The sequence below is a fragment of the Symphodus melops genome (assembly GCF_947650265.1).
Source record: "Symphodus melops genome assembly, chromosome: 2".
Lineage (NCBI taxonomy): Eukaryota > Metazoa > Chordata > Actinopteri > Labriformes > Labridae > Symphodus > Symphodus melops.
The window spans coordinates 1,877,590-1,904,921 of NC_136692.1; the positions used below are offsets into that span (position 1 = coordinate 1,877,590).

Genomic DNA, 27,332 nt, shown 5'->3' on the forward strand with positions numbered 1-27,332 from the left:
TCATATTTGATTATTTATTATTTTGCATTTTAAAAAAAATAATAAAATTGTTAGGCTTTTATTTTGAAATCGTGTCCTATCTTCAGCTGAGAGTGAGAGTGCTTTACCTCACTTTAATTCAAGTGTGCTTTTATTTTGAAATAACGTGAGAAGCTTCTGGTAAGAGTGAAGGTCAGGAAGTTAAGTCCCGAAACAGGAAGTGTCGGCTTTAGAGGTCAAACAGGTCAGAGGTCGATGTGTGATGTCATCAGGCGGTCTATCTACAGGGAGCCTGAAGGGTCAAAATAGAACGAGGTTTAAAAAAAATAAATAAATCCAGATTAGCTGCCGACAGCTCTGATTTAATCCTTCATAAATCTCTGACATCAGTAGTTAAAAATAATTTAATAAAGTGAAATATGATGTTTAGTGATCCTTCTCTCTCACGACCTTCAGGGACGTGTGGTAGAAAAATATTGTTTACATGCTGCTGTGATGTATGAAATGTGTGGCGAGCGGTCAACAGACACCGAGACGTTTATGGGTTCAGCGGCGGCGTGAAAGGAAACGAGTGTTGTTTGTGGATTTGTGCGCTCTGACAGAACTCGTGTTTTTACAGTACCGGGATTTAAAAGCGAGCGAGAGCCGAGCCGACGCCCCCCCCGCCCGCCCACCCTCAGTGATGCGTCTCCAGCTCCACCACCGTCCACTCGCCCTGCGGGGCGCTCCCGGTGGCCTCCGGGGAGAAGCTGCTGACGGAGGTGACGGTGGCAGAGGGGGGGGTGAGGGGGGGCAGCAGGCTGGGCCACAGGCTGCTCTCCAGCGGGCTCAGCGTTCCTCCCGCTCCTCCCGGCAGCAGCAGCAGCGACGAGCAGCCGTCTCTGTTCAGCATCAGCGTCTGATTGATCAGCTGCTGCACGATGTCCACTTTCTTCCCCCAGTCCAGGTCCAGGGGCGGAGGACGCTCGGGAGACTCGGGGAGGTCTCCGTCCTGGGAGTCGTTGCTGGGTGACCGAGGGGAGTCCGGACGAGGAGGAGGAGGAGGCGGGTCCTCTGTGGACACTTCCTGTTTCTCTTCCTGTTTCACCGCCTCGCCGGCGTCTTCCTTCGCCGCCTCTCGCTTGTTCCGTTTCTTCTTCGCGCCGTCGTCTTCACCGTCCTCGTCGTCGGTGTTCTCCAGAGCTTCGTAGATGGTGCACAGGCCGGAGGACGGGGACAGCGCCATCGTCTGTCCTTTGTTTGAATCCTGCAGCTCTTGTTGCCACTGCAGAATCTGCTGCCTCTGCTTCAGCTCCTCCTGCTGCTGCTGCAGCTGCAGCTCCAGATCTCTCCTCTGCTTCAGCTCCTCCTCTTCCTCCTCCTCCTGCATCTTCCTCTCCATTTCCTCCTTGTTCCTCTTTATCTCTTCCTCGGCCTCCTCCTTCTTCTTCCTCTGCTCCTCCTCCTCCCTCCTCTTCCTCTCCTGCTCCGCCTCCTCCAGCGGCCTGCTCTGCTGCTCCCGGCGCTGCTGCATCTCCAGCAGCTGCTTCTGGTGCTGCTCCAGCCTGCGGAGCTGCGGGCTCAGCGCCTGCTGCCCGAGGCTCCTGGGCGGGAGGTCGGCGCAGGTCAGCTTCGGAGTGGCGGCGAAGGCGGCAGCGGCGGCGGCGGCGACCGCGGTGCCCACGTGAGGTTTGACGACGTCGCAGTAGGATCTGGGGTACGCTGCGTGATCGCGGCGGCGCGGCGGCAGTGCAGTGAAGCCTGTGTGTGAGAGGAAGCGGGGGAAGGAAGATGACAGTGGCGTGAGGTTATTAAAGGTCACAGGCAGCAGTGCAGTGTGAGTACAAGCGAAGAAGAGAAACGTCAAACTCAGAACAGGAAGAGGAAACGTTTGAAGCCAAGCTCAAGCTGCAGGTGGCTAACTTGTGTCGGGGGGGGGGGGGTCAGGGGGGGGGCATGGATGGAAAAAGGTGCAGCAGTGACAAACAGACATCACCCGTGTATAAACAGTGAACACATCAGAAAACAACGACCCACGTGAGGAGACTGGGGGTGGTGGTTGGAAAATTGTGCAGAGAGCAAAATGTGAAGATTTCTTTAAAAAAAACAAAAACAACCTTTAACTGCAAAAGAAAGATTTTTGTGCCAAATAATAAAAAAAAAAAAAAAAAAGCAGCCAGCTTCCTGTATATGCAATCACTATAAACCGTGGTGAGACGTAGCGAACACAGGCGAGCTCAGAGCAGCTCCGACAGCTGGTCACCCGTGAGTGGAGTCTGTGGTTAGTTAACCGATGAGGCATGCAGAAGCTCCGCATGCGTTTAAAGTCATCCAGCAACACAAGAAGAGTGAAGGAGCCGCTCGGCTCACCCGGACCTCAAACATGTGACATGCAGGACGTCGTTACAGTGCATCAGTGCAGAAGAGGAGGAGGCGGGATTAAAAAGAAGCAAGAAGACGGAGCACGCTCTCGGGGCGATGATGTCATCGGGGCGTCTTCGCAGCGTCCGGCCTCGAAGGACGATCCGAGAAGAGAAGTTCTGGTGTCGGCGATGGATGTCCTTCCAGAACTTCATCAGATGAGTCGAGGCAGCAAGTCTGCTGTTTGTTTTACAAGTTATCAGACTGTGTGTGTGTGTGTGTGTGTGTGTGTGAGTGAGTGAGTGAGTGTGAGTGAGTGTGTGTGTGTGAGTGTGAGTGAGTGTGTGTGTGTGTGTGTGAGAGTGTGTGTGTGAGAGTGTGTGTGTGAGTGTGAGTGAGTGTGTGTGTGTGTGTGTGAGAGTGTGTGTGTTTCAGGAGTAAAACAACAAGAGGCTGTTGAAGTCTAAATCTTTATGGCCTCTCTGCTGCCACACAGTGAAAACTTGCACAGAGATCCGAGGATCATAAAACTGATCAGACCTGTGTGTGTGTGTGTGTGTGTGTGTGTGTGTGTGTGTCTGGCCTCTCGTTGTGCTGCCACACGGAGCGATGGGAGGATCACAGAAGTGTCGGGTCAGAGAGGGAATCATGGTAAAAATCTAATCTTTATTTGAAGTTTTGAAGGGTCCAAAAGACGGATCAACACAAGAGAGAAAGCGAGGTTACAATTTAAAGTGCAAGAAGAGAGAGAGAGAGGGAGGAGGAGTGCTCGGGGGGGGGGGGGGGGGGAGGAGCAGAATCACACAACAGAAACTCTTTTCAGTTCACGCTGCAGTTCAGTAAAAAAAATCAGATTAACACACAAACAAAACACGGTCAACACTTCAATCTGTTTTTATCTTTATCTTCATTTTCCCTTTTTGTTTGTTTTTAAAGAGCTGTAAACAGACGAGTCGATCCATCCAGTCCAGGTCAACAGAAACCAAACTCAGGCACGCTCACGCAGTAAGAGTAGATAGTAGCTATTGCACATACAGGAATTTAAGCCGTATACTCGACATCAGAGGGAAGTGCTGTGCCCTTTAGTTTGATTTTTTTTGCTCTCTGTATTTTTTTATTTTTTTTTATTTTTTTGGTAAGTCCACCCCCAGAGATTTCAGGACAAACACGAGGAGGACGAGAACAGGAAGACATTTTGGGGACGTTGGACGTTAAGGGAGGCGTTACGTCGTTAGGGAGGAGGAGGAGCTATACGTTACCTGCGTAAGAGTTCTCAGTCTTTTCGCAGATGGCAGAATAGTACGGAGGCTGGACGTCTTCGGGCTGCTCTTCCGTTTGCTGCGTAGTGAGAGGAGGAGGAGGAGGCGTGGCCGAAGGCTCCGGCGCTCCCTCTTCCTCTCCGTCACGCTCGGCCGACTCGGCGTCCAGCTTGCCGCACTCGATGTAGCGATGCTCCGCGAGGGTCGGGAAGGGCTCCTTCGCCTCCTCCGACAGCTCCTCCAGGGAGAAGATGCCCGGGCTCTTCACGCAGCTCTCCCCCGTCGACTGGGCGTTGGAGCTGGACGCCGTGGTCGTGGTGTCGAAGCCGTACGACGCCAAGGACGTAGCCGAGGGCGGGGTTATGTCTTCGCCGGCGCGGGAGCTCACGTCAGCCTCCTCGCCCTCCTCCACGGTGGACAGGCAGCGGCGGGTTGCGGACTGACTGTCGAAGGTTGTGTTGCATATCGCCGGGCTCTCGTGCGACTCCTCCAGCTGAGCCTCGCCCTCCATGTCGCTGGCTTCGTCTTCGGTTACCGACGACGACGACGGGTTGGAGGTGGGAGCGGTCGCGGGGCCTCCGAGGACTTCGTCTGCAGGCAGCGTCTCGGCCTCCTCCTCCTCCTCCTGGTCTTCTTTCTCTTCTGGGTCCAGGTCGTGCTGGGGCGGGAGCTTCAGCGGGTCAGCCAGCTCCTCGGGGGTGCTGGTCTCGCTGCTCAGGGTGCTTGACAGAGACATCCCGGTGGCGGTGGCGGTGGCGGCGGCAGCGGCGGGCAGGGTCAGCACGGGTGCAGGGCTGGACTGGTCCATGTACATTCTGGCCTCGAGATTGTCTGGCTCATCTGGAACAGAGGACTGATGGGGAGCTTCTTCAGAACCACAAGGTCCAGAGCCCAGTTCTAGCCAGGCCTGGGCTGGGGTCTGAGTCGGGGTTTCCGAGTCTGCTTGCCAGGGGTCTGCTGAAGGGCTTGCTGCAGCGGCTGCCTGGGAGGCGTGTTCGAGAACCTGCTGTGGTTCTGCCCAGTGATCAGCGAAGGGGTTTGGTTGGTCCCACTGAGCGGCGGGGGCGGAGGGCAGCACGGGAGGCGGTGGCGGCGGCGGTTCGGCCACTCTGTTCAAGTTGTCGAGCCGTTCGTCCTCGGCGAAGTCGTCCTCGTCTGCGTTCCCGTAGCTCTCCAGGCCGCTCTCCGTCACGCCCTCGCTGGCCATCTCTACGTCTTCGTCCTCCTCGTCCTCGTCCACGTCGTTGTCGTGCCGGGGCCTCTGCGGCTCGTCGGCGCGCTCCGAGCCCACGTCCATGTCGCACACCCGATCGTCGTAGTCGTCGTCTTCCTCGTCCTCGTCGAAGTCGTTCGTCGGGATGTCGGGGACTTTCTCGAAGTCGGGCGAACCCGCCGAGGCTCCTTCCATGTCGATCGCTCCCTTCAGGCTGCCGTCTCCCAGGTCGTCCGTGCTCTCCGTGCCCTCCAGGACGCCGGGGGCGCTCAGTTCGGACGCGCCCTGCTGACTGCCGCTCACCTCCTCCGAGTCCAGCTCGGACAGCAGGGCGCCGCTGGCTCTCCAGGCGGACCCTCGGACCAGTCCGGCCGAGCCGGGGCGAGACTCCTCCGTGGGCTGCGTGGTTCCGCTCATCTCGGACACGGACACCTGCTGGCTGCCCTCGCAGCCCTCTTCATCCTCGTCCTCGTTCAGGTCGACTTCAGGAGGGAGCTGAGTGAGGGGACTCGCTGGAGGCGCTGCAGAGAAGGACGGGCTACAAGAGTCCTCCTGGAGGTCTGAGGAGGAGGCCGCAGGTGGATCCGCTGTCGCCGGGATCTGCTCCGGCGCGGCGTGTAGAGGAGCATCACTTTCAGGCTGCTCCTGGGGGGAACACGTTTGTGTCGTGACGAGCTTTTTGAGATCAGGCGAGGAAGCTACAAGGCTGTGAACGGTCTCTTCAGGTCCCACGTCCTGTGGAGGATCCTGGACCAGGACTGGGGGAGAGACCTCTTCAGGTGCAGCTGAAGAGGATTCTTGTGGAGGGGACTCTGCAGCCTCAGACTGAGACTCTGCGAGCACAATCGCTGCTGCTGCTGCGGCAGCTGCTACTGATGCTACCGCTGCGTTATCAGCGTGCTGCGTTTCTACGGCCGGCGTGCTGCTCTTCTTCCCGGCGCTGAACGGCGGGACAGTCTGAGTCGGTTTGGCACCGCGTTTTGACAGAGCGGTGCTGCCGCCGTTCGCAGGTTTGTTGGCAGGAGAAGCAGGAGGGGTCCGGCCGATGGGAGGTTTGTTGAGGGCGGGTAATCGGGCGGCGGCGGCGGTGGCGGGTCTCTTGGCAGGAGCAGATTTTGCAGGCGCTGGGGCTTTGCTTTGGGACACCTTGGTTTCTGTCGTCTTCGCTGCAGTTGTTGACAGTTTAGCGGCGGCGTTCTGCCTCACGCTGGAGCTGCTGGGTTTAGAGGATTCAGGTTTTTTGGAAATGGAGGATGCTGCAGTCGTTGGAGGTTTCTTTGCCACTGTAGCAGGAAGAGGTCGACTCACATCTGGGGGAAAAAAAGAAAAATCAGCTCACCTGTCATAAATCCTGAAAATCCTGTTAGATCATCTTTGAAACATTTGAGCTCAGACTGTTTTAAACAGAAAATATTTTAGTTTTCAGTTCAGATTCACTGGGACACTTAAGGACACCAAAGTGTGCAGACGAGCCTCTAGAGTCCGACCTTTCTTAGCAGCAGCAGCAGTTTTGTGCGTCTGTGCTGCGGCGCTCCTGCCAGCAGAGGGCGCTGTCGTAGCTCTGGAAGCGGCGGGTTTGGCAGCTGTGGTCGTGGAGGGCTTGTTGGTTACAGATGAAGCAGGCCTGGATGTGACGGTGGAGGCAGGTCGAGATGTCGGGGGAGCTGTAGCAGGCCTGCAGGAAGAAAAAAAAAAAAAATACAATATATGAAATAAAGATGATTAAAGATTAAAGATTAAAGATCAAAATGTCTGCAGCATCTTTTATTCAGTGTGTGAAATATGTGATGGTGACTTGGACGTCCTGCCTCTTCGTGCAGCTGCAGCGTTAATAAATGACCTGTCCTAATGTAAACCACAAAATCAATGTCAACAATGGGAAGCCATTAACGCAGCACCGTCCATCTGTTGCCACACTGTAATGATTCCCTTTGTTTCTCCTCACAGAGGGGGAGAGAGAGAGAGAGGGGCGATCGGAGGCGGAGGTACTACATGTGAAACTGAATGGTTAAAAAAAGGAAACGACATGACAGGAGAGGAGGCAGAAAGAGGGGGAAGGAAAGGACGAGCGAGAGGAGGGGAGAGAGTTTGGACGAGTCTTCAAGTGACGCAGCACTTTTTTTCCCTTTTTTTTTTTGCATTCACAAACACGAGTGAAACGTCCGCCTCTCTTCATTAAGCAGACGCCACAAAGGACCCGACGTGTGCTTCTCCCTCAGAGCCTGCAGACATCTCAAACATGAATATAGCAGACTGAGTTTTCAGCTCACACGAGAGGCTCCAACACGTTTCATTCACAACTATTCTGCACTTATGATGGTGAAGTGATTCATTCAGAATTGGATTTTTAACCCCCGCAGGGTTTGAAGTGAGTGACACGCCCGCTGCACACGCTTTAAAGGTCTCAGTCTTGCAGCACCCTGGTCTTGGAGCACCCTGGTCTTGCAGCACCCTGGTCTCGTGTGTGTTTTGGTTCCCGTGTGGTCTCAGCACTCGTCAGTGCAGAGATAGGACGAGCTGTAACCTACATTAGAAGTGACGGTGCATCGTGAATCAGGCTGCAGGAGGGTCGTGTGTTCTGAGCTTCGACGCCCCGCTGCGTCGGCTCGCCTTCACACACAGTCAGTTGGTTAAATCAGCGAGTCGTCGGCTGCGGGCGGTGCAAGCCTTCGCTTCCACGTTTGAACATTGATGGGTTTCGAACAAAACAGAGAAACAACAAGAGCAACATGATCCACTGTAAAAGAAGTCTTCCTCTGCAGAACCCACAAAGGACACACAGCCCGGCTCTCTGCAGAGCAGCACGCACACACATGCCGCTCCCACAGCATAATGACCGCCACAATGACTGTTTGTTTCTCTTAGATCAGACAGCTTCAGTAGGAGGCGGATTGTAATTGGCTGCGGTCGGAGTCAGAGGGCAGATTCCGGGTTGGGATGTGACTCCAGAAACGGAGAAAGTGTGTCGGACACGTGACGAGACGAGGACGCAGCCCTGAGCAAACGTTCGATGATGACAACGATGAGCAGAAGAAAAAAAAAACAAGTTCGTCCAGAGAGCGGGTCAAAGAGTGACTCACAGCGAGACGCTCGGCAGACGGAGCTGAGGGGACGTCCGTCTCCGAGGGACGGCTGCAATTAGTCCGAGACAGAGACGAAGACGAGCATTAAGGAATGGGAATAAAAAGGGTAAAGAGGAGGTCACAGACACAATATAACCCCCCCCCTCCCTCCTCCTCTGTTTAATGATGAGTCATAGCTCACAGAGAGGAGCAGAGGGACCCACTCATGTCTGCGCTCCACACGGCCTGTGCTGCTTCTTGTTGCATGGATTACATTTCCTGCAAACAGACGGGTGGAATCAATACAAATCGCAGGAAGAGAGGCACTAAACAGACGTCTACGGGCTTTTTAATGACCATGACCACACACACACGAGGTCTTCTTCAGGTGGGGCGGGGGTGTCAGCGTGGGGGCAGGTGACCGAGTCTGTGTTGACGGCACATGAACACAACTGGGATTTTAACAAGCTGAGCAGCTGCAACATCTGTTTGGACAAATCTCAGTGTGTAAACATGAGCGGGGGGGGGGGGTGTTAGGTGTGCCGCTCACAGTTCACAGTCCGCGTTTCCTATTCATGCATGTGAAGCCGCGTCATGCTTCAGCTGCCCGAAGTGATGTCACACCGCTGCAGAACCAACACTGAGGCGTCAGGACGGCGGCGCTTCCTTACAGCGCTGTTGCAGGACATCGGTCTGAACAGGACTTATGACCCCCCCCCCCCCCCGTTTGTGTTCGCAGCTCGGAGGCTGGAGTCCCTCGGCACACTCATGGCTGTCCTGAAGCTTAAAGTAAGAGGGTTCACTTCCTCACTGCTGCAGTGTTCTCTCTCTCTCGCTCGCCCGCTCGCTCGCCCCCCCCCCGGGATCCTCTGCAGGAAGACAGACTGAAGTGGAGCACCTGATTGTGTCCTTGTTTGGTTTGTCTTCGTCTCTGCCTCACGGTTGCTAAGGTGTGTTGCAGCGTACGGTTATCTCACACGCCGTCACTGTGATGCATGCTGGGACGGTAATCCTCGTCCCTGCTGAGGCTGCTGGGAAATGTCAGGGTTTTATGTCCAATGGGACGACAGAGGAGAATCAATCAGAGAAAGATGTTCTGTCCCCGTCCCGATGCTCGCCTCTCAGAACAGATGCTTCAGCGCCACGAAGGCGTTAAGCAGCGGCGTCCTCCTCCTCGCGCTGCACAACTTCCATCTACACCCCCGAATATATCTCAGCACACACCTGAATGATGAGTGGGTTAGAAAGACGAGGACGAGGGCCTCGGAGGAGATCCTGGCCAAGAGCCCAGAAATTAACATGCACACAGACGGCTGTGAGAGAGAGGGGGGGGGGGGGGGGGGACTGATCTTTGCAAGGACACCACATCCCATCGTTTGCAGGTGCCAGGTTTTAAACCATTACGCTTCTCCTCCTGTCACTCCGGTGGAAGAAAACCGTCCTGACACATCCAACACTCACCCGCTCATGTTTTTATATTTCTGTCATCTTCCATAATCACACAGGATGTTTGTTGTTAAAAACAAAAAAAGTCCAAATTCAGCCGCCATCACCAAATGATGCCTTCAGTTTGATCAAACCCTGGTGTGAAGCGATGCTAACACTTCACAGAGCAGCTGCACTCATTACTTCATCAGTTTGTCTGCGTGAAACGTGTGGAAAATGTAAATGTGAGTTCCTGTGGGACAGTTTGGGAAACAATGGCTGCTGTTGTTTCAGCAGAGGGACAAACAGCAGCCGGGCTGGGATTGTGTTTCAGCTAAAGTTCCTCCTGTGGAAGTCTGCCAGAGACCGTCAAACCTCCACGTGTGACGCCATCAAGCTCAAGCAACGCGTGCTGCACACCGCCACTGACCTCGCCAAGGCACGCAACACGCTATCTGTCACGGGGTCAGACACCTGCCCGCTGCTCTCCTGTGCGTCTCGGGCGGGGTCGTGTCCCGGGGAACGGAGCCGCTGTAATCAGACTCCTACGTTTAGAAACGCCTCGTCTGATTAATTCAGAGGATGGAGCTGAAACAGCTTTGTTTGTTTTTGTGCCTTTAAAGAAGGAGAGGGGGGGGGGGGGGGGGGGGGGGGGGGGGTTTCATTTGCCAATTCCCCTTTCTGATATTTATCAGATGAAATCAATAATTAGTCTAAGAATAGAAAAAAAAATAAAAGTGCAGGAGGAGTTCTTTTCTCTTCTTTTCTCAGAGCGAAGAGAGAATGATCCTCATCCCCACACAGGAGGGAGAATCTGATTACAGACAGAACGGCACATCCTGTGTGGATCCTATCAACCAATCATAGCAGAGTGTGCGTCACGTTGCTGTTCCGTCTTCAGGGCAATGAAAGGGTTAAAGTCTCATCCCTTCCGTACGCGATGCCACCAGGAGTCTGTACTCCTCCTCCACTCGAGCGTGTGGACGGGTCTCCATCCACACCAGCAGCTCGGCGTGAAGGGGATTATGACTTGGCCCCGGGGGCCTGAGGGGCCGCTTTCTGCCCGGGGGGGGGGGGGGGGTGCCCGGGGGGGGGTCGGTTTGGGACAAAGCACTACTTCTTCAGTATCACTGCCTCCATTAAGGCCCAACATGACTCACACCGCTCCAACGAAATCTGACTCAGTAACGACCCAGAGCCCCACAATGCTCATCGTTCTGCACGGCTCGCTTTCAAAACAACAAAGTCAGACTCTCTCTCGGTTTGTGAACCCAAAGTTCAGACCTGAGAGAGGGGAAGACGGGAGGGATGGATGGATGGATGGATGGGGGGGGGGGGGCGTACCTGGTGTTCTTGGGCACGGCTCCAGCAGCAGGTCTCGTTGCTGCGGTTGAAGTGCTGGGTTTCAGAGCAGTGGAAGCTGCTGGTCTGCTGGAAGAAGCTGCAAGACAAAAAATAATTCAAAGAGCATGAAAACAACACTGAATATAATAAATCAAAAAGATGAGTCAAGAGTTTCCACACTGTGTTTTTATCATGCAGGAAAGTAAACTCTTCTCGCTCTCCGTCACACTGCAGGTTGTTTTTTTTCCACCTGTTGCTGCTCGGTTGCAGGTTGTTGTTTTTGTACATTATTCTCACAGGAGAGAAAGAACGAACGAGGGATGTTTATTCCTCGACAGCTGAGTCGGGATCAAACAATGTGGACTACCTCTAAACGTGCTGCTCCAGTTTTACCTGTGGTTTTGGGTTTAACAGTCTCAGCCACTGGTCTCCTCTTGGCGGTCCCGTTTGCCTTGTGGTGGGTTTGGTGCCATTCGTTACCGTGGCAGCAGCAGCAGCAGCAGAGGTGGTCCTGGCTGCGCCCACAGGCTTCCTGTCCGGCACTTTGCTTTGGTTCTTGAGCGTCGAGGACGCAGCCGCTCCGCCCGGCGGGCCTTTTGGACGCAGGTCCCGTTGAAGACGAGGTTTTTACAGGCGCTGTTGTCGCCTTCTTCGCAGCATTATTGGCTTTGACATCGTGCGCCGCGCGCTGCGAGGACCCGACTGCTCGAGAGGCTCCTGACTTGGCGGTTAGCGGCACTTTAGCTGCCACAGCTTTGGGCTTGGCTTTGGGGTCTGCTGCTACGGGCTTGCCGTTGGCCTTCGGAGCCGGTTCCGGTGCTACATCATTGGCAGTCTCCCCGGGTTGGGAAGGCGTTTGCTCTGTGCTGCCATCTTGCAATTGGAGGTTCTCCGCTGCTGCTGCTACAGCTGCTGCAGCGTCGGTGTGCTCCGTGGTTTCCATATTAACCCCATCCGGTTTCATCACCTCCGGCTAAAGGTTTGGATTCTGATGTGCTGGGGACTCGCTCTCTTCCCTCCACCTTCAGTGTCCTGCACAACAGAAACAAAAAGGATCGATTAAGTTTCCCCCGCGCTGCACTTTGCATGAATTCACACGAGAAACAAGTCGCTGTCCTCCAAGAAAGGAAATGCCATTTATGGAAAAGGGGCCTCTGAGGAATTTGGGGGGGAAATCTGAAAAAGAGGAAGCGAGCGAGCGAGCGATGCCAAAAATCCTCTCTCACTCCGCCTGACAGCCAGTCGTCCAATCACGTCACAGAGTTCTCATTTACAGATGGCGTTCACGTCTGCACTGAACTCCTTCCTGGCAGGGCTTCCTAAATGCACAATCAATAATAATCAATAAACCAAGAATCAGTATTAAGATACCTCAGATTGTGTTAAGGGACAGAAGTGTAAAAACGGATGAGCTGAGACGTCCAGCATCGAGTGGGGAAGAAAAGCTGAGATCTCCTCACATGACACAGAAACCACAGAGGAGCAGAACCAGCACGAAGGTTCTTCTCCGTACAGCAGATGGTCCTGATCGTGTCACTCTGTGACCACTGAACACAGCTTTGCATGCTGGGAGATTCCTGACTTGACAGCTTTTTTTTTTTTTTTTTTTTTTTTTTTTTTTTTAAATGGGAAGTTGATGAAGGACAAAAAAACGTTTCTTTGTGAGGAGAATCAAATAAACGTCTTCATGGACCTCAATCAGGTTTCCTCTCTCTGCGGCTGACCCCCCCCCCCCCCCCACACACACACACTCCCCCATTCCTTTGACCACAGGCAGCTCCTCTCCCTTTTCCCGCCCCCGACAGCCACTTGTTCCTCCCCTCCTCCCACAGCTCTCATTCACACAGAAGCTCCGAACGACCCCCGGAAAAAAACAAGCTGTGCGACAGAGACGGACGGACGGGAGGAGGAAATGAAAAGAGAGCGAGATGGACTGGACAAAAAACAAAAAACAAAAAAAAAAACAGAGCAGAGATCCAGGAGAAGGTAACAAAAGAAGACCCTGATCAACCAGTGCTCAAATCAAAGTTAGATCGAACTTTAATAAGAATAAACAAACAGATAAAGACAAAGCCCTAACCCTAACCCTTTTTTGTTACGTCTTAAAGCTACGGAGACTTTGGCCGTTTTCACATCAGGCATGAACCGATGGCACCCCCCCCCCCCCCGGTCAGCACTCACACACCAGTACCATGCACGCTCTGCGTCCGAGTTCACTCCTGCATGCTCACAGTCCCACACGGCAGGTAGCAGAAAGAAGAAGAAGAAACTGTGAGTCCATCCTGCTAACCGTGGACGATTCTGTGAGGGTGAAACTCATGTGCGCTCACATCTCCTGCTGACTGCACTCACAAAACCACCTGTCGATGGGGACTCCAGGACCGGCACCCTAATCTGACACCCCCCCCTCCCCTCCCTAGCTGCAGTAAAACACAGAGGCCATGAATCCAGACGACTTTAGCTGTAACACACAGTAATAACAGAGTTAACGCTCATCGAGCAGAGACGGCGAAGCGAAGGTCAGGTGTGTTTCCTGTGGTGAGGGGAACAGGAAGCTGCGTTTCTCTGCTCACATTTAGCAGCTTAAATCGTGTCTGTGGAAGGTCGGCTGAAAAACAGCAACGCTTCATCAACAACCACACGACACATGCATGACTGAATCCAAGAAAAACCAGTTTGGCCAGTTTAGATCTGATAACCACTGAAGTGCCCACACCTCTATACACACACACACACTCTGATCTCATGGTGCAGACTAATCAAGTCCTGCCCCCCTTTCGACTCAGTCCTGGAAGAATTACAAGCTGGACTCTTTTTCACTCCTGCTGCCTTTCTGGTTCTCGTCTCTCTGGTTACAAACGGCACACAGACAGGAAGCCGAGTGAGGGGAGAGGAAGCTGCCAACCACAGCGCGGCGTCCCACTCTGGACGCTTCACTTTCTTTTTTAGACAATATCAAGCTTTAAGTGTTGGGGGGGGGTCAATTAGCTAATGTGCAGAGCCTTTGGGACAGTGAATAAAATCCATTATCATCACTCCACTCATACAGCGTTTGAAGCAATTAGAGAATTGCAAACTAATAGAACAGAGAAAAACACGAGCATGTTAGGGTTAACAGAATATGTTTAAACTTTGACACGGTTGCAGTATAAATCGATAAGAAATATTGACACCTGTCCCGACACCACGGCTGCATAAAGATTTTTTTTGCTGCTGAAACGTTGCCAGCGAGCTCTCTCTCTCTCTTTTTCTTGCAGCATCCCGACAGACGAGCTCTAAAAAACTGCTGATATCTTTCTGGATCTTTAGAGACATTTATTGTGCTGCAGAGTGACGGTGAGCACACTCTGCAGCTCTGTGTAACACAACACAACTCAAAATGTACCAATTTAACTGGTAAATAAATCTAGTAATACCATCGCTTACATGTGCGTAAAGTCGCTGACACAGTGACTTGAAGTATCAGCAGATATATTCGGGGCCGGCTGATTAGCCTGTCGGTCGGTTTTTAAAATCCCTGGACAGGAGCTGCATGAGCACCCTGTTTAACACACCCGGAGTACGCCCAACAGGACGGGTCCATGAGTCCAATAACACTTCACCCCCTCCGACCTGTGTCTTTCTCCTCGTTTTATTCAAACAGGAAGAAGCGGCTCCACTGGGCGGCACAGTTCGGCCAGTCCAGCGACTAATGCCAGGGGCTTAGCAGACACCCGAGTGAGTCACACTCCCCCCATGTGATGATGACCCCCTTCTGGGCAAGGAAAACGCATCATCCTAACCAGCTGACACGACGTGACGCAAAAAAAAAAAAAAAAGGGGGGGGGGGATGTGGGGGGAGAGCAAACGGATCAGTTAAATCCCATCCATAGACACGGATCATATCCAGAGTGTGGAGACTCGTCAAGCTGCCGACACCTCAGTCAGACACGTTCATAAAAATGAGTCCACAACAACAAGAGAAGCATCTTTATAAAAAAGAAAAGAAGGAGGGTCGAGCTTCATACACGTCGATGAAACAGAGGAGTAAACAAAGGAGGGCTTTTCTCTCCGAGTCATTTGCATAACAAATGCTGTTTAGCTGAAGATTTAAACGCACACTCGGGACGCAGCGCGTCGTCTTTCTAACCACCAGTATCAGCTGTGTGTGTGTGTGTGTGTGTGTGTGTGTGTGTGTGTGTGTGTGTGTGTGTGTGTGTGTGTGTGTGTGTGGAGTCTGTCTAGACGGAGGAGGAACTCAGTGGCCTTTGGAGATGTTTACATTCTCCTCTTCTTCTAATAAAGAAACGGCGTAGTGCATCGGTAAATCTCCCCTGACCTCTCTCTCTCTCTCTCCCTCCCTCTCTCTCTCTCTCTCTCTGCAGGCAGTTTAATTACATCTGTCGTCCTCCGTCTCTCTCTCTGTCCTTCGCTCCCAGACGAGGAGAAGACGCAGCAGCAGCAGCAGCAGCAGCAGCAGCGCCCGGGTAAATGGGTCACTTTTAATACTGTGTGTAACAACAAGCAGAGGGGGATTTAGCGGTGTTTACAGCGTGGCAGGGGTTTGGGATGCATTGTGCCGAGGGATGGAGGTGGTGGAGGGGGCTTAGTAACATCAGTGGATTTACCCTGAGCGGCTGTCGTCAACGTTTGTGTGATGAAGACTGGACGAGTCTGAACTTCGGAGGCGAACCGATCCTGACGTTTAAAGTGTGTGAAGTGTGTGTGTGCACACAGTGAAGCACACACGTCCCAAACACAGCAACACCATAACACAACCTCCAGAGTGCAGACAGAGGACAGGCTGAGTGCTCACACACACACACACACACTCTTTTAGAGCGTAGGACTTCTACTTCTGTTGCACTGATGGGCCACAGATGGCCTAGCGGTGAGGTCAGGATGCATGTACGGAGGCGAAGACCTCCAAGAAAGCTACCTGGGTTCAAATCCGACCTGTGGCTTCTTTCTCACACATCATTCCCCTCTCTGATTTCTTATCCACCGTCCTATCAAATAAAGGCAAAAAGCCCCCAAATAAATAAAAAAAGAAGAAGAAACTGGCATCCATGTTGGTTTTGTTTTTACGAGCATGGTATGAAATAAAAAAATGGAGGCATGATAGACGGTGCACGCCTTAAGCAGCAGCTGTATCATGATCACATCCAATCCAAGCAGATTCCAGCCCTCTGTCCTCGGGGCTCAACAGTGACAGCTGTGTGTGTGTGTGTGTGTGTGTGTGTGTGTGTGTGTGTGTGTGTGTGTGTGTGTGTGTGTGTGTGTGTGTGTGTGTGTGTGTGAGCAGGTCACAGGGAGTGAAGGGGTCAGAGGGAGCTGATGTACGTGTGCAGAGACGGCGTGTGCAGCGTGAGCGTCATGTTCAGGACGGGAAGACGTCCTTCACATAAGTGAGCGGTCTCACTCGTCCTGCAGTCTTTCAACAGAAGAGTGGCGTCTCCCTCTCTGACTTTAAAAACAAAGCGAGGCCGCTGAGCTCGACTCTGGCCTCAGGTCTGGCAGCCATTAGCTCCGAGCAGAGTTTACAGATGACACATGAAGGGCCTCTGTCCGTTTGTTTATTAGCGTTCCTGTGGTGCGTGTTGAGATGACGGGCACGTACACAGGAAGACACGCGGGCAGTGTTTAATTTGAGCGTGCACACATGCCGCTGGGAGGCTTAGAGGAGGCGGAAAAGAGCCAAACAAGAGGTTTAATGGCGTTTGGGAAAAGGACGGGGGGGTTTTCCTAAGCTTCAGGCTCCCTTCAAAATGTTCAGCCTTCATCAAACACAGGTCTCTCTCTCTCTGAGGAGCGAGAGGCCGCTGCTTCATCGGACCATACAAGGCAGCAGTGTTGTTTCTGCAGCATCACAAAGTGAGTGTGTACACACACACACACACACACACACACACTCACACACTCACACACTCAGAGTGACAGCGAGGGGGAGAAATTCAATCTGCTGTTGGAACACAAATCGGTTTAAAGTATGCAGACAGGGGAGGCAGAGGGTTTGTGAATAATACACAGCTTTACCGAGTCCACAGTCGCAGCAGCACAAACAGACAGCAGCTCGAGAAAATGAGCCAAAAAAAAAATCTGATAGTTATTAAATCACTCTGTGTTCCAGTTCACACCGACGTCTCAAACTTCCAGTCGGGCTGGTTGTACAGCGAGTAAGGAACGGTAAAAGCAGGCCTGGACTTTTATGCAAACACCGGCGTCCTCGTTCGTGCACGGCCCCCGCTCCGACCTCCACCTCAGCGGCGAGGAGCGAGAGGAACACAAAAGGCTCAATCCCTCGAGTGAGGAAGCAGGGATGTTGATGGTGTAAAAATCCTGCAACAGGTGCAACACCCGCCTCTCATCTTGCACGCCAGCTTTCATTGTTTGCACTTATTTACGGATCCACACAGCACGCCATGTGTTCCTGTATTCACGTCTGTCGATGTCAGACGACAGGAAAACACGCTCTGTGAGGGGAAACTAACACAAGTCTGTAATCTACTCTTGAAATGACGTGGACAGCTTGAACCAGGACAGACACGACCGACGAGCATCCTGTCGACGAGGCACGATGGCGCCCGTCAGAGTCCGTGAGACAAAAAGATCCGATTATTGACTTTTGGCTGAGCGTCAAACTTGTGTCGGGATGCAGAGGAGACGACCAGCAGGTCGTTTGGTATTCACACCAACTTCAACAAATAACTCGCGCCGCTGTCCCGTCTCCATGACAACAGTCGCTGTATGACCGACACTGCTCCGGTTAGATACAAGCAGAGAGGTCGTGGATACGAGACGCAGTCTGTGGGCGGCATGCATTTGGATTAGAGTGTTGGTGACGTCGACGGCGCCCGAGCGGCTGCAGAGAGAGGGCGGAGCGCTCGGGAAAGCTTCTGCCCGTTCCACCTGCTGGTCACTTTCATTGTGACATCACAGTTCACTGGAGGGAAAACGACGTCATCACGTCTGGGATCGGTCGTAACCCCGCTGCATTCATGTGAGCGGCGTCATGTGAGCGCTCAGCACAGTACACGCCTCTGGTCCACAGATTTCTATGGAAGAAACATTTCATGGAAAAGAGGCGTCGCTTCCTGCGTCACGTCTGTGTGCCCTCGGAGAGCGAGCCGTCTCTGAAGGCTGCTCGCATCGTGAAGGTGAACGGCGCCCTGCTCGTTTCATTCCCCCGTCATTACACTGAAAAATGTTTGTTCAGAATCATCTTCAACAAATCGCTCCGGGTGAAGCGTCTCTCTGGATAACTTAGCAGAAAACTGGGACAAATGTGAGCTGATCTTTCCACCAGCCTAAACATCAGGAATACAGCGTTGGGTAAAGCTCCGCCCCCAGAGACCAGACCCAGACAAATCCTGCTGAATATTCCAGCAGTATAAAAACGCTCTCGTTGAATGATGTTTATTTTTAAGAAGACATTCAGCCTTCGTTCCACCAATGAGCTTCAGGGCCCGCGTGTCCCGTTTCTGTGCTGGCGTCCTCACAGGCGCTTATTGTTGCTAGGTTACGAAAGCAAACGTCAGCCGACTCTCCTTTGGCAGAGTCTGTGAGGCGTGTTTGAGATTGTGCCGTGTAGAGCTCGATGAATTAAAAATCAGCCAGCTCCATGATATCGACCAATCAAGTCACTGTAGGCGTCGGCTTATTTTACAGCAGATAATTACTCGATCAGATTGCGTTTCATTCGACACCAGCAGAGGGCGCTTTGTGGGTTAAAACAAGAATCATCAACCTGCAGCGTGCACGAGCGGGGATGCACGAACGTGTGCTGCCTTACTTTCCAGTCGAGTGACCATCTTGTCTCCGTTGTGGATCTTTTCCACACGCGTGTGATAACATCTCTTTATCGTCTGTAAAGACTGAACATGGATCAAATCATAAATCCTGCAACAGTCTCGAATAAAATCACTGTTTTAAAGACTGAATGTTTGGCTCAGTCAATACTGATGAGACGATGGGGGGGGGGGGGGGGCTTGGTGTTAAGCAGGCAGCTTATTCCAATCAATTCCACACGGGTTTCTAACACTGCGCTAAGTGACTGTAAGCTACTCAATCAGGCCATTAGGAGCAGGTGGTTAAGTGTGGCGTTCAGGACGTTAAGGGAGCAGCGGTCACAGAGGGACGGACGAGCAGATATTGGCAGCGTTGACCCGCTTCGAAAAAAGAGCTGCAGGGAAATGGGAGTCACAATCTGTTCCAGAGCTGGCCACGTTCTTAAAAGAGCGCCGACGGGGGCCGCGCTGCCAACCAGGACAGACCGCGGGCGCCACACCGAGTGCGTGTAATCCAATCTGGACAGAAACAACGACCACGACCAGCATGATGATGTGAAGTGTTCGGCTAAATAATTGAGTACAACATTAGGGGTACCATGAGGGGGGGAGGGTAACCTCCTCATGCACGCTGCCCGGGGGGGGGGGGGGGTTGGAGTGGATTATCTTGTGCATCGGGACGGAGGAGCAGCTGGTGTGGACAACTTCACCCAAAAAGCAGCCAGGCTGTGGAGGAAAGGGTGCACGGCCTCCAGACAGTGCAAACGCTCATCTCCACCTTTCTGATGAAGCGCTGCACGTTCACCCTGATTTAACCTCCAACGCGTAGCGACAGCTGCACTTCCTGACCGAGGTCACATGCTTCATGCATCGAGCTTTCTGGTGGGAAATAAAACGATCACACTGTTGCCCGGCGTCACCATCACTTCCTGCGTCCAGCCGTAAATAAATAAGAACTGGAGGTCTGGGAGGAGAAACCCCGGAGGAAGTGAGAGTGAAAGAATCAGCTGTGAGAGTTTTACATCCAAGCGGGTTCAATAATTCATCATCTCATACAGACGGCTGAATCAGATGCATGCACCATGTTTGTCCTCATTAACCCGACGACTGGTGGAAAAGAGAAGGAGTTGAAGCCATGGCTATAAAAAGGATATCAGAACACTCTCCTTCCTGTTTCCTGTCCGACCTTTGCCCCACGTTTCTGCGACTATTAAAAAAGGAGAAGCGGCTCTAAACAGACGAGTGTGCAGGCGTGCAGAAAACTGACACACCAGCTCACGTCGGTGTTTTTCCATTAATCACTTCGACATAAAAACAAAACTACCAATTTAAGTAATTGTTGTTTGAAGGGAGGCCAGAGCTGACTTCAGTTTAACCGTGATAAAAAGCACCCAGCGTAGCGTAGCCAACTAGCTTTGGACGGGCAGACAGAGAGTCGATACGGTGATGGAGGAGCCCGAGGGGCCAGATCAGTTACTGGGCCTGTGATGGAGCGGGGTGAGCTGAGGCCAGATGGACAGCGATCCAGCACATGGCACGCCTGCTTCTCTGACAGCTCGCCAAACCCACAGCCACGCCCGAGCTTTGTGAATGTGAACACACAGCAGGACTGTCACCATCACCTGGAGACAGATATGGACCAGCTAAATAAAAGAGGACTCGTTGTTCTCACTGGATCATCTCTGAAGTTTTCTGACTTTTTTTTATCTTAATACCTGCAAACACTTTTACATATCCGGATTTTGTACCAGCGTTAAGATGCTCCACACAGCAAAATGTTTGTTCAGGATGGGATTCAAAGTGAGCGAACAAACGCACTACTAAAGTGCTGAATTCCCCTTTCAATAATTACAGTGCACCGAGCCCAGCTTCACAGTCCCAGACAGACTGAGAGCCTAAAAAATGCAGCGCCAGCGTGCAGCACTTTATCCTAATGGGCAGGAGCGTGCCAGGCTGCAAACCACAGTGACGACCAGCGTTCCAGCGCCACATCGTCCCCCCTCGTCCCCACAGCGTCCCCCCCTCGTCCCCACAGCTCAGCAAGCACACCAACACACCACGGCTGGACGATGAAATATGGTTTAACCCCGACTGTCAGCCTCAACAGATGCTGCAAAGCAGGCCGGATTTGGGATTAAATTTCCACAGGGGTGTTGGCTTGAGACAGACACTGGTTGCAGGCCGTTAAAAAAAAAAAGCAGCTGACATCCAAGCAGATGCAAATTCTCAACACTGGACAGGGGTTTCACTTTCCACTCAGCTGCCCTGGTTTTTAAGGGACTTCTGAGACGCGTCTCGTGGTCGATGAATACGGCTCCAGCTGATTTATATTCACGACGGGAAAATTCACGAAACGAGCAAAAAACTGAAGGGAACAAAAATCCATAGTCAGCCGATCAGTCGGTCTTTTTCTCGTCTTGGTGTTGCAATCATATCTAACACGTTAAATATTATCGCAGGTCTTTAGTTCTTAAGAAATGTTCAATCATGTGACCTTTGTCGACAACCACTATGAGCACCAAACAGGAAGCTGCAGACGAGTCAACGCGGCGTGGAGGTGATGGATCGTGCGGTTCATATTTCTTCTCACTTTCCTTTCTGCTAAAACATGTTCAACTTCCACCAGATGCATGATGGGAATAAAACCTCAGCAGGAAGTTGTATTCTTGCACATTGTGTATGGAGGACTGACGCGTACGGATGACACGCCAGCGAGTTCTTGGGAAGCACATCCTGTTCTCAAACTGTTGGATCGTGGAGGGGGGGGGGGGGGGCGGAGACATATTTGACCCCAACACAAATAACAACATAACCTGACAGCTGCTCACTGACGCTCAACAGTAGTCCCATATATAAAACGTATATCAGGCCATTTAACAGGAGGAAGCAGCGTGGAGAAGGCTGAACTGGTTTTGGTTCACACGCCTGTCATCTCAGATAAAAAAAAGGAACAGCTCTCGGCAGGCTGGTGAAATCTGACACAGTCCTCACCAGTGATTGAGCCCAAAGTATCCCAGGTATTGATGGTATTTCAGAGGGGAGCAGAACAGGTTTTCACTCAGCAGCACAGCAGATGGCTTCATTTGGTTCCCACTGTTTGGAAAACGTCGCACGACTGCAAAAAGGCTGCAAAGTAAACCTTCTGTATTTCCTGTCAAAACGTCCGGCCTGACGTTAAGAACAAACTGCGAGAGCAAACAAACATAAACGTCCTTATTAAAACTTGAACTAAAAAAGGTCGCAGGGAGGAGTCCCAGAACGAAGGCCGTTTGCTTTCCTGCGTCCACCTGTCCGATCCCTCGGGCCTTCTCGGAGCTGAAGAATGCCCTAAAATGAACCGCCTGAAGACTATTTTGAGCGCCTCTTATGGCGTGCTTTTGCTTTTAGGGAAGAGGAAAGGGAAACAGAGGTGTGGACAGTGGAAGTGGCTGAGCGGAGTATAAACACACGGGCTGTGTCCCACATCCAGAGGACGTGCCGGTCCCTGGGAATAACAAACAAGACAGCGAAAGCAAAACAAACAGGTGAGTAACTTAAACGTTGCCGTCAGTTACGGGTCCTTAACCGACGAATGACTGCTCCCCTGAAATCTCAGCACAAAGATTTCCCCCTTTCTGTCAAATTAATGTGTCGCAGAAGAGAACGAACTGTAAAGAGCATGAATCAGATCGTAAAGGTCACGAGACAAAACTTTCTGTCACCTCCTTGTCTGGGGCTCGGATATACAAATCACCAACATCCATTAGTTAAATGATCAAAACCTGCTGGACTGCGTTTTACTGGCAGTAACAATGAAACATTTGCATTATCAGAATTTTAATTCAAGTAGAAAAAACAACTGAACGGTGAAAAATGACTGAATCTGCACACCAAGGGGGCTTATTTATGGCAGCACATATCTGACATGTGAATCAGTATCAATGAGCTCTCAGGAGCCTAGCCACAAAAACAGGATGTGGGAGAAGAGGACCATGTGTGTGTGTGTGTGTGTGTGTGTGTGTGTGCGTGTGTCATTCACACTTGCTTTCACACCCTGGCGACGACTAACTCGCACCCTCCGGGAGCAGCAGGACCGACAGGAGGGTCTTCTTCAGGAGGCGACACCCTGTTCCCCAGTGAGAGTCTGCATGTCAAATACCTCTTTCGAAGCCAAGAGGAGTGTCACGGCTCCCACGCCCCGAGCCGTGCCCGGCACACCCACACATCCCAAAACACAGCGATTATGTAATACGGACTCCGAGCCAAAACAGCATCCTCTCTCTCTATCACAGAGATCTGCGGACGATGCTGTCTGATAGTCTGCCTCCGAGCTCCTCCTTTTTCTCTAATGTCGATCTGCCAAGTCAACAATGAGATCACTACATGGGCACAGATGCAAATGGGAAAACATTACAAACAAGGCAGGAGAGAACTGAAAATGCACTGCATGTGTAGGCAAGAGGTACTTCACCGTCATTTATTTAAAAGACCAATATTGTGGTGTTTACAACCTGCATTAATTTAGAGATCTACTGTTCTTCTATTGAGAGGAAAGGAGGATGCATCTGAAAGGATTTTATGCCCCAAATACTGTGTCCAGGCTGCTGACAAGGTCCCCCTCCGTGGTCCCAGGAGTCCACGTTTGAGCACCTGTCTGCTCGGTTTCTCGGTGCACGTGGAGCTTTAATAACACCATTTGTCTCGTGACAAACAAACAAACAAACTTAACTGCAGGTTTTTAGCAAAAGGCCCAGTTTAGCCTCACAGAACAATAGCAGTGGTAGCCTGAGGGAAGGGAAACACATGCAGCCAGTCAATAAATTAAAGCTGGTGCTACTTGAGACAGCGTGTCAAGTGAGTCCTGGACCGACATTCACTTCAATACACGGCTAACAAAAAAAGAACCGTGACTGTGCCATGCTAGCATCCATCCTCACACACACACACACACACACACACACACTACAAAGAGGGCGTCTTGTCTTCAAAACAAGTCATGTTTGGTTCATAGAAAAGATACGCCACCACAAAGGGAGAGAAAAACGACATTTAAAAGGTTAAATTACACAAAGAAACAAACGGTTAAGAACCGTTGGAACCGTTGGAATTTGAAATGTTACCTTCTAACCGCCGCGTCAGTTCCTGAGGTCTCGCGCAGAAACAAACGGTCCCTCCCTTTTCTCTCTTTTTTTTGGGGGGGGGGGGGTTAAAATGCACTAAATATGTCTACAGAGCCGTAAATTTCACCAGACTCAACTAACAATGGAGCAGCGAGCGAGCGTCCCTCTCCGTGTCCTTCCCTCCACGTTTGAGCAGCAGCAGCAGCGGCGGTCGGAGGAGGCAGGCTGCTTCGCCGGGAGGAGAAGAGGAGGAGGAGGAGGTGGGGAGGAGGAGTGACGGAGGCGACCAGAGGCAGATTGAAAGGGCGAAGCGTGGTGGCCGTAAAAAAAAACAAAAAACCAGGCAGATTATAATCCCGCGAGTGGACCAATCGAACGCGCGAGACTGGTGGTTATGCAAAGCAGCTGTGACGTCAAATCCAAACCAAGGAGCGCGAGGTCTGAATTGAGGCGCGTGGTGTGGTGGGGGGGATGTGGGGTTCCTAAACTGTGGTCCAAGGACACATTTTAGGGGGCTGCCTGCAAAGTGAGGACACTAACTCATCAGAGAACAACAACTAAAATATTTTTTGTTTGTTTTTAAAGTGAAAACTTTTTTATTATATATATATTATATTATAATTCCATAATTTAGGTTATTCCTTCTATTTTTAAAGGGACAGTGTGCAATGTTTAATATAATGTTATCATTAAATGTGATAAAGTAGAGTTAAAGTGGCCACACACGCCTGATTTTCCCCAAACAAGATCGGCGGGGCGTGGCCCTATTAGAGGCTGTTGTATCTGATATTTCGTCCCAAGAATCCTCAAGTGTGCTGTGTTACTGTACGATTATTTAACTGCTCGAGATGGATTCAGAGCCTCTCTGATCTTGAATCGTTAACTTGAAACCACTTGAAACATGTTAGATTGTTTACGATTCCTGGTACGATTCCAGCCGCCGATGACCGCAAGCAGACTTGAAAAGGTCACTAACTGAATTGTATGTACTTTGCAGACTCTGCAAATGAAATAAAGCTGCAAATAATCAGAGTTTCTCCCGTGCATGTGTGTTGGCTGTCCATATTTAACATTGTCAACATCGACAAGTCATGTTTGATCATGCAAGTGTCTGTGATGTCTTGCGTCCATGAAAATGGCAGATGTGTGGTCTCCCGGTCTGGCCATGTAGTCTTGTGTGTGCATTTGGAGGATTATAAAATTAAAAATATGTTGAAACTGTCCACACGTCTGGCGGTCGGTGATATTTTTAAAAACAGTTAAAATCTGAAAATCGTTTGGTGTGGCTAGCTTTAGCTCAAGACATCTTGGTTTTTCTCATTTAAAGCACCAACATCACTGAAGTTCTACTACGAGGCTACTTTTATGAACAGGCTGTTTCTGTGTCTGTAGCTTTAAATATGTAAATGAGCTGTGTCTGACCACGCCCCCTCTCTGGAAGGGCTCGGGTGTACTCGCTGCTTTCTGGCTCCATGTCCTATTGTTTACGGTGAGAAGGCAGACTCAGAGGGCAGAACAAACACCTAGCTGTGGGAGTGTCACCCACCTGGGGGGAGGGGCTACTGCCCTTTGTGATGTCATAAAGGGAGAATCTCCAAACGGCCTGTTTGAGCACACATTTTCTGAAAAGTGGAGCAGGCAGAAGACAGAGAGGATGGACTTTTCTCATCATTGGGGGGTTTGGAGACAGATTAGAGACACATGTTGGAGTCAGAGGAACATGGAGAAGAGGATTAAGCTGATTTGACCTTTAAGATGATAAAAACAGACAGAGTTATAATAAAATATCTCATTGGGACTCGAGTCAGTGACTCTGTTATGTCCCCCAATAACACTCTGAGGTTGGATTTTTGAATTTCAAAGTATTTCAATGAGTGCCCTATAAAGGGTTAAATCTATGTTAAACTTCATACCTACCAAGTCAGACTTCAAAAACACCATTAACACCATACAAAGAAGCTGGCTGGCTTCACTTATAGTCAATATGAAGCGTTGAATTTCACAGTCTGGTGTCTGTGTTTCTGTTGTAGTATTGTCATTTCATCCAGTTGAAAAATAAGTCAGAGAAAGAAAAAAATACATGTCAGTGTTTCTCTTTTTTTTTTTTTATAGGCGCTCGAAGTCTGTAAAGTTCAAACAACGCTCTGACCCTCTGATACACATCTTCACGCTCCTCTCAGAGTGCTCAGTGCTTCAATGAAATCTGAGATGTGGATTTGAACGAGTATTATTCCTCCTTACATGCACACACACCACAAATGGTTTCCACCGTCTTCTTCTTCTTCTTTTATTTTATTTTCCGATGTCGCTGCAGGACCATATACGCCTGAATAAAACAAGACCGAAAGAAAGTTTCCCCTTAAAAGTTGCATTGTGGATATTTCTTGACTTATTGATGAGCACTGTGTCCCACTCCTCTTTGGTACCAAGCCCACAAAAAGCTGTGAGCTGAAAGCTGCAGCTGCAAAGGAACCACAATGGAAATCAATGAAAAGGGAGAAGACATACAAAAGACTGCTGCAGCTCACACAGAGGGAGAAGGAGTGACCGGGTAAAGACGTGTGGCATTATCTGTTGTTTTCTCTAATAAAGCTCAGAGACGAGAGAGAGAGTGAGAGAGAGAGGGGGGGGGGCCTTTGAGCGAGGAGAAATCTGAAACTCTGTGAGTGAAGGAAGGAATGAAGGCTTTACTAGAAATCCTTAAACCACGACCTCCTTAATCAGTGAACAGAGAGAGCGTGAGTCATCATGTCTCAGCTCTCTCTCTCTCTCTCTCTCTCTCTCTCTCTCTCTCTCTCTGCAGGACTCTGCCAGCGGTTTCATCAGCAGCATGTCAGTCTTTCCTATCAGCGAAGAGAAGTGAAAAAAAACCCAACACTCTCAATAAAAAGTTTCAGGATTTCTCAACTCTAACTCGGGCTCTGTGAGATATTTGAAAGTCAAGTTTGTTGGTTGATTGATGTTCTTGTTGATGTGAAATGTGAATCTGGATCCTCAGAAAGTTTGACAGCAAACCATTCCCTTCTTCTTCTTCTTTTTCATTCCGTTTTCCAAATTGAACTAATGGGATCTATCTCTCTGTAAAAAGCTGCTAAATCCCCTCGTTTCCTGGCCCAATCATTCCAGATTGCTTCATAATGCTGTTACGTGCAGGCTGCTGGCGGAAACCCTTAACATAATTAGGATGGACTGAAAATCTACGACGCTCTCAGGCGCAGACTCTGCTTCTTGAAAATCCATGTCATGGCGACGTGCACCTGAAAGAGAGAAGAGCAGAGCAAGAAAAAAAACCAAACAGATGTTTTCACACATGCACTCCTGAAGAGCTCAAGAACATGTAAGGACATTCTGACCCTTAAAGCTGAGGTCGGAGGTCGCAGGAAGTCGTGGCATAAGGATGCTTAATGTTCACAAGATATCAAAGACAGTTGCTGAAGTAAAGTTGGACACTGATCCCGTCGGTGGTCACACATCGGCTCTCCCCGACTTCCTGTTGATTTTTCAACAGGAACTTTTCAGGAGTTTTGTGCAAGTGTGAAAATGCACTAACAGCTGTGACCGCCACTCTGTGCAAGCTGGCCCCGCCCCCTCTTTGAGTTTCAGCTGCCTGCAGGTGTGGCCGAGTCGTTATGGATTGAGAACACCTGGGACCAGTGTTCCCAACGCATGACAGCATGGTCCCACTTCCTGTTCACAGACAGGAGGCTTTTTATCACTATGCAGAAAACAGCTTGTTCTTATTATAAACACATTCATGACATTTTTGTTACTCTGTGTTTTTCCTTCTGGTTTTTATTTGTCAGTGACGTCACACATGCACAACACTCCTCAAAGCGTCCTTACAG

The 27,332-nt window shown here is 50.9% G+C and overlaps 1 protein-coding gene across 1 annotated transcript; it reads right to left on the reverse strand.

The window, feature by feature from the left end:
* prr36a (proline rich 36a) lies at nucleotides 1-23,973 on the reverse strand. The gene is made up of 6 exons (XM_079338100.1): nucleotides 23,488-23,973; nucleotides 11,016-11,654; nucleotides 10,623-10,719; nucleotides 6,279-6,466; nucleotides 3,579-6,101; nucleotides 1-1,719 (listed from the first exon to the last, which is right to left on the reverse strand). The coding sequence occupies exons 2-6, from the start codon at nucleotides 11,584-11,586 to the stop codon at nucleotides 656-658; spliced, it is 4,443 nt and encodes a 1,480-aa protein (XP_079194226.1). The 5' UTR covers nucleotides 11,587-11,654; nucleotides 23,488-23,973; the 3' UTR covers nucleotides 1-655.
* Nucleotides 23,974-27,332: the final 3,359 nt, after the last annotated feature.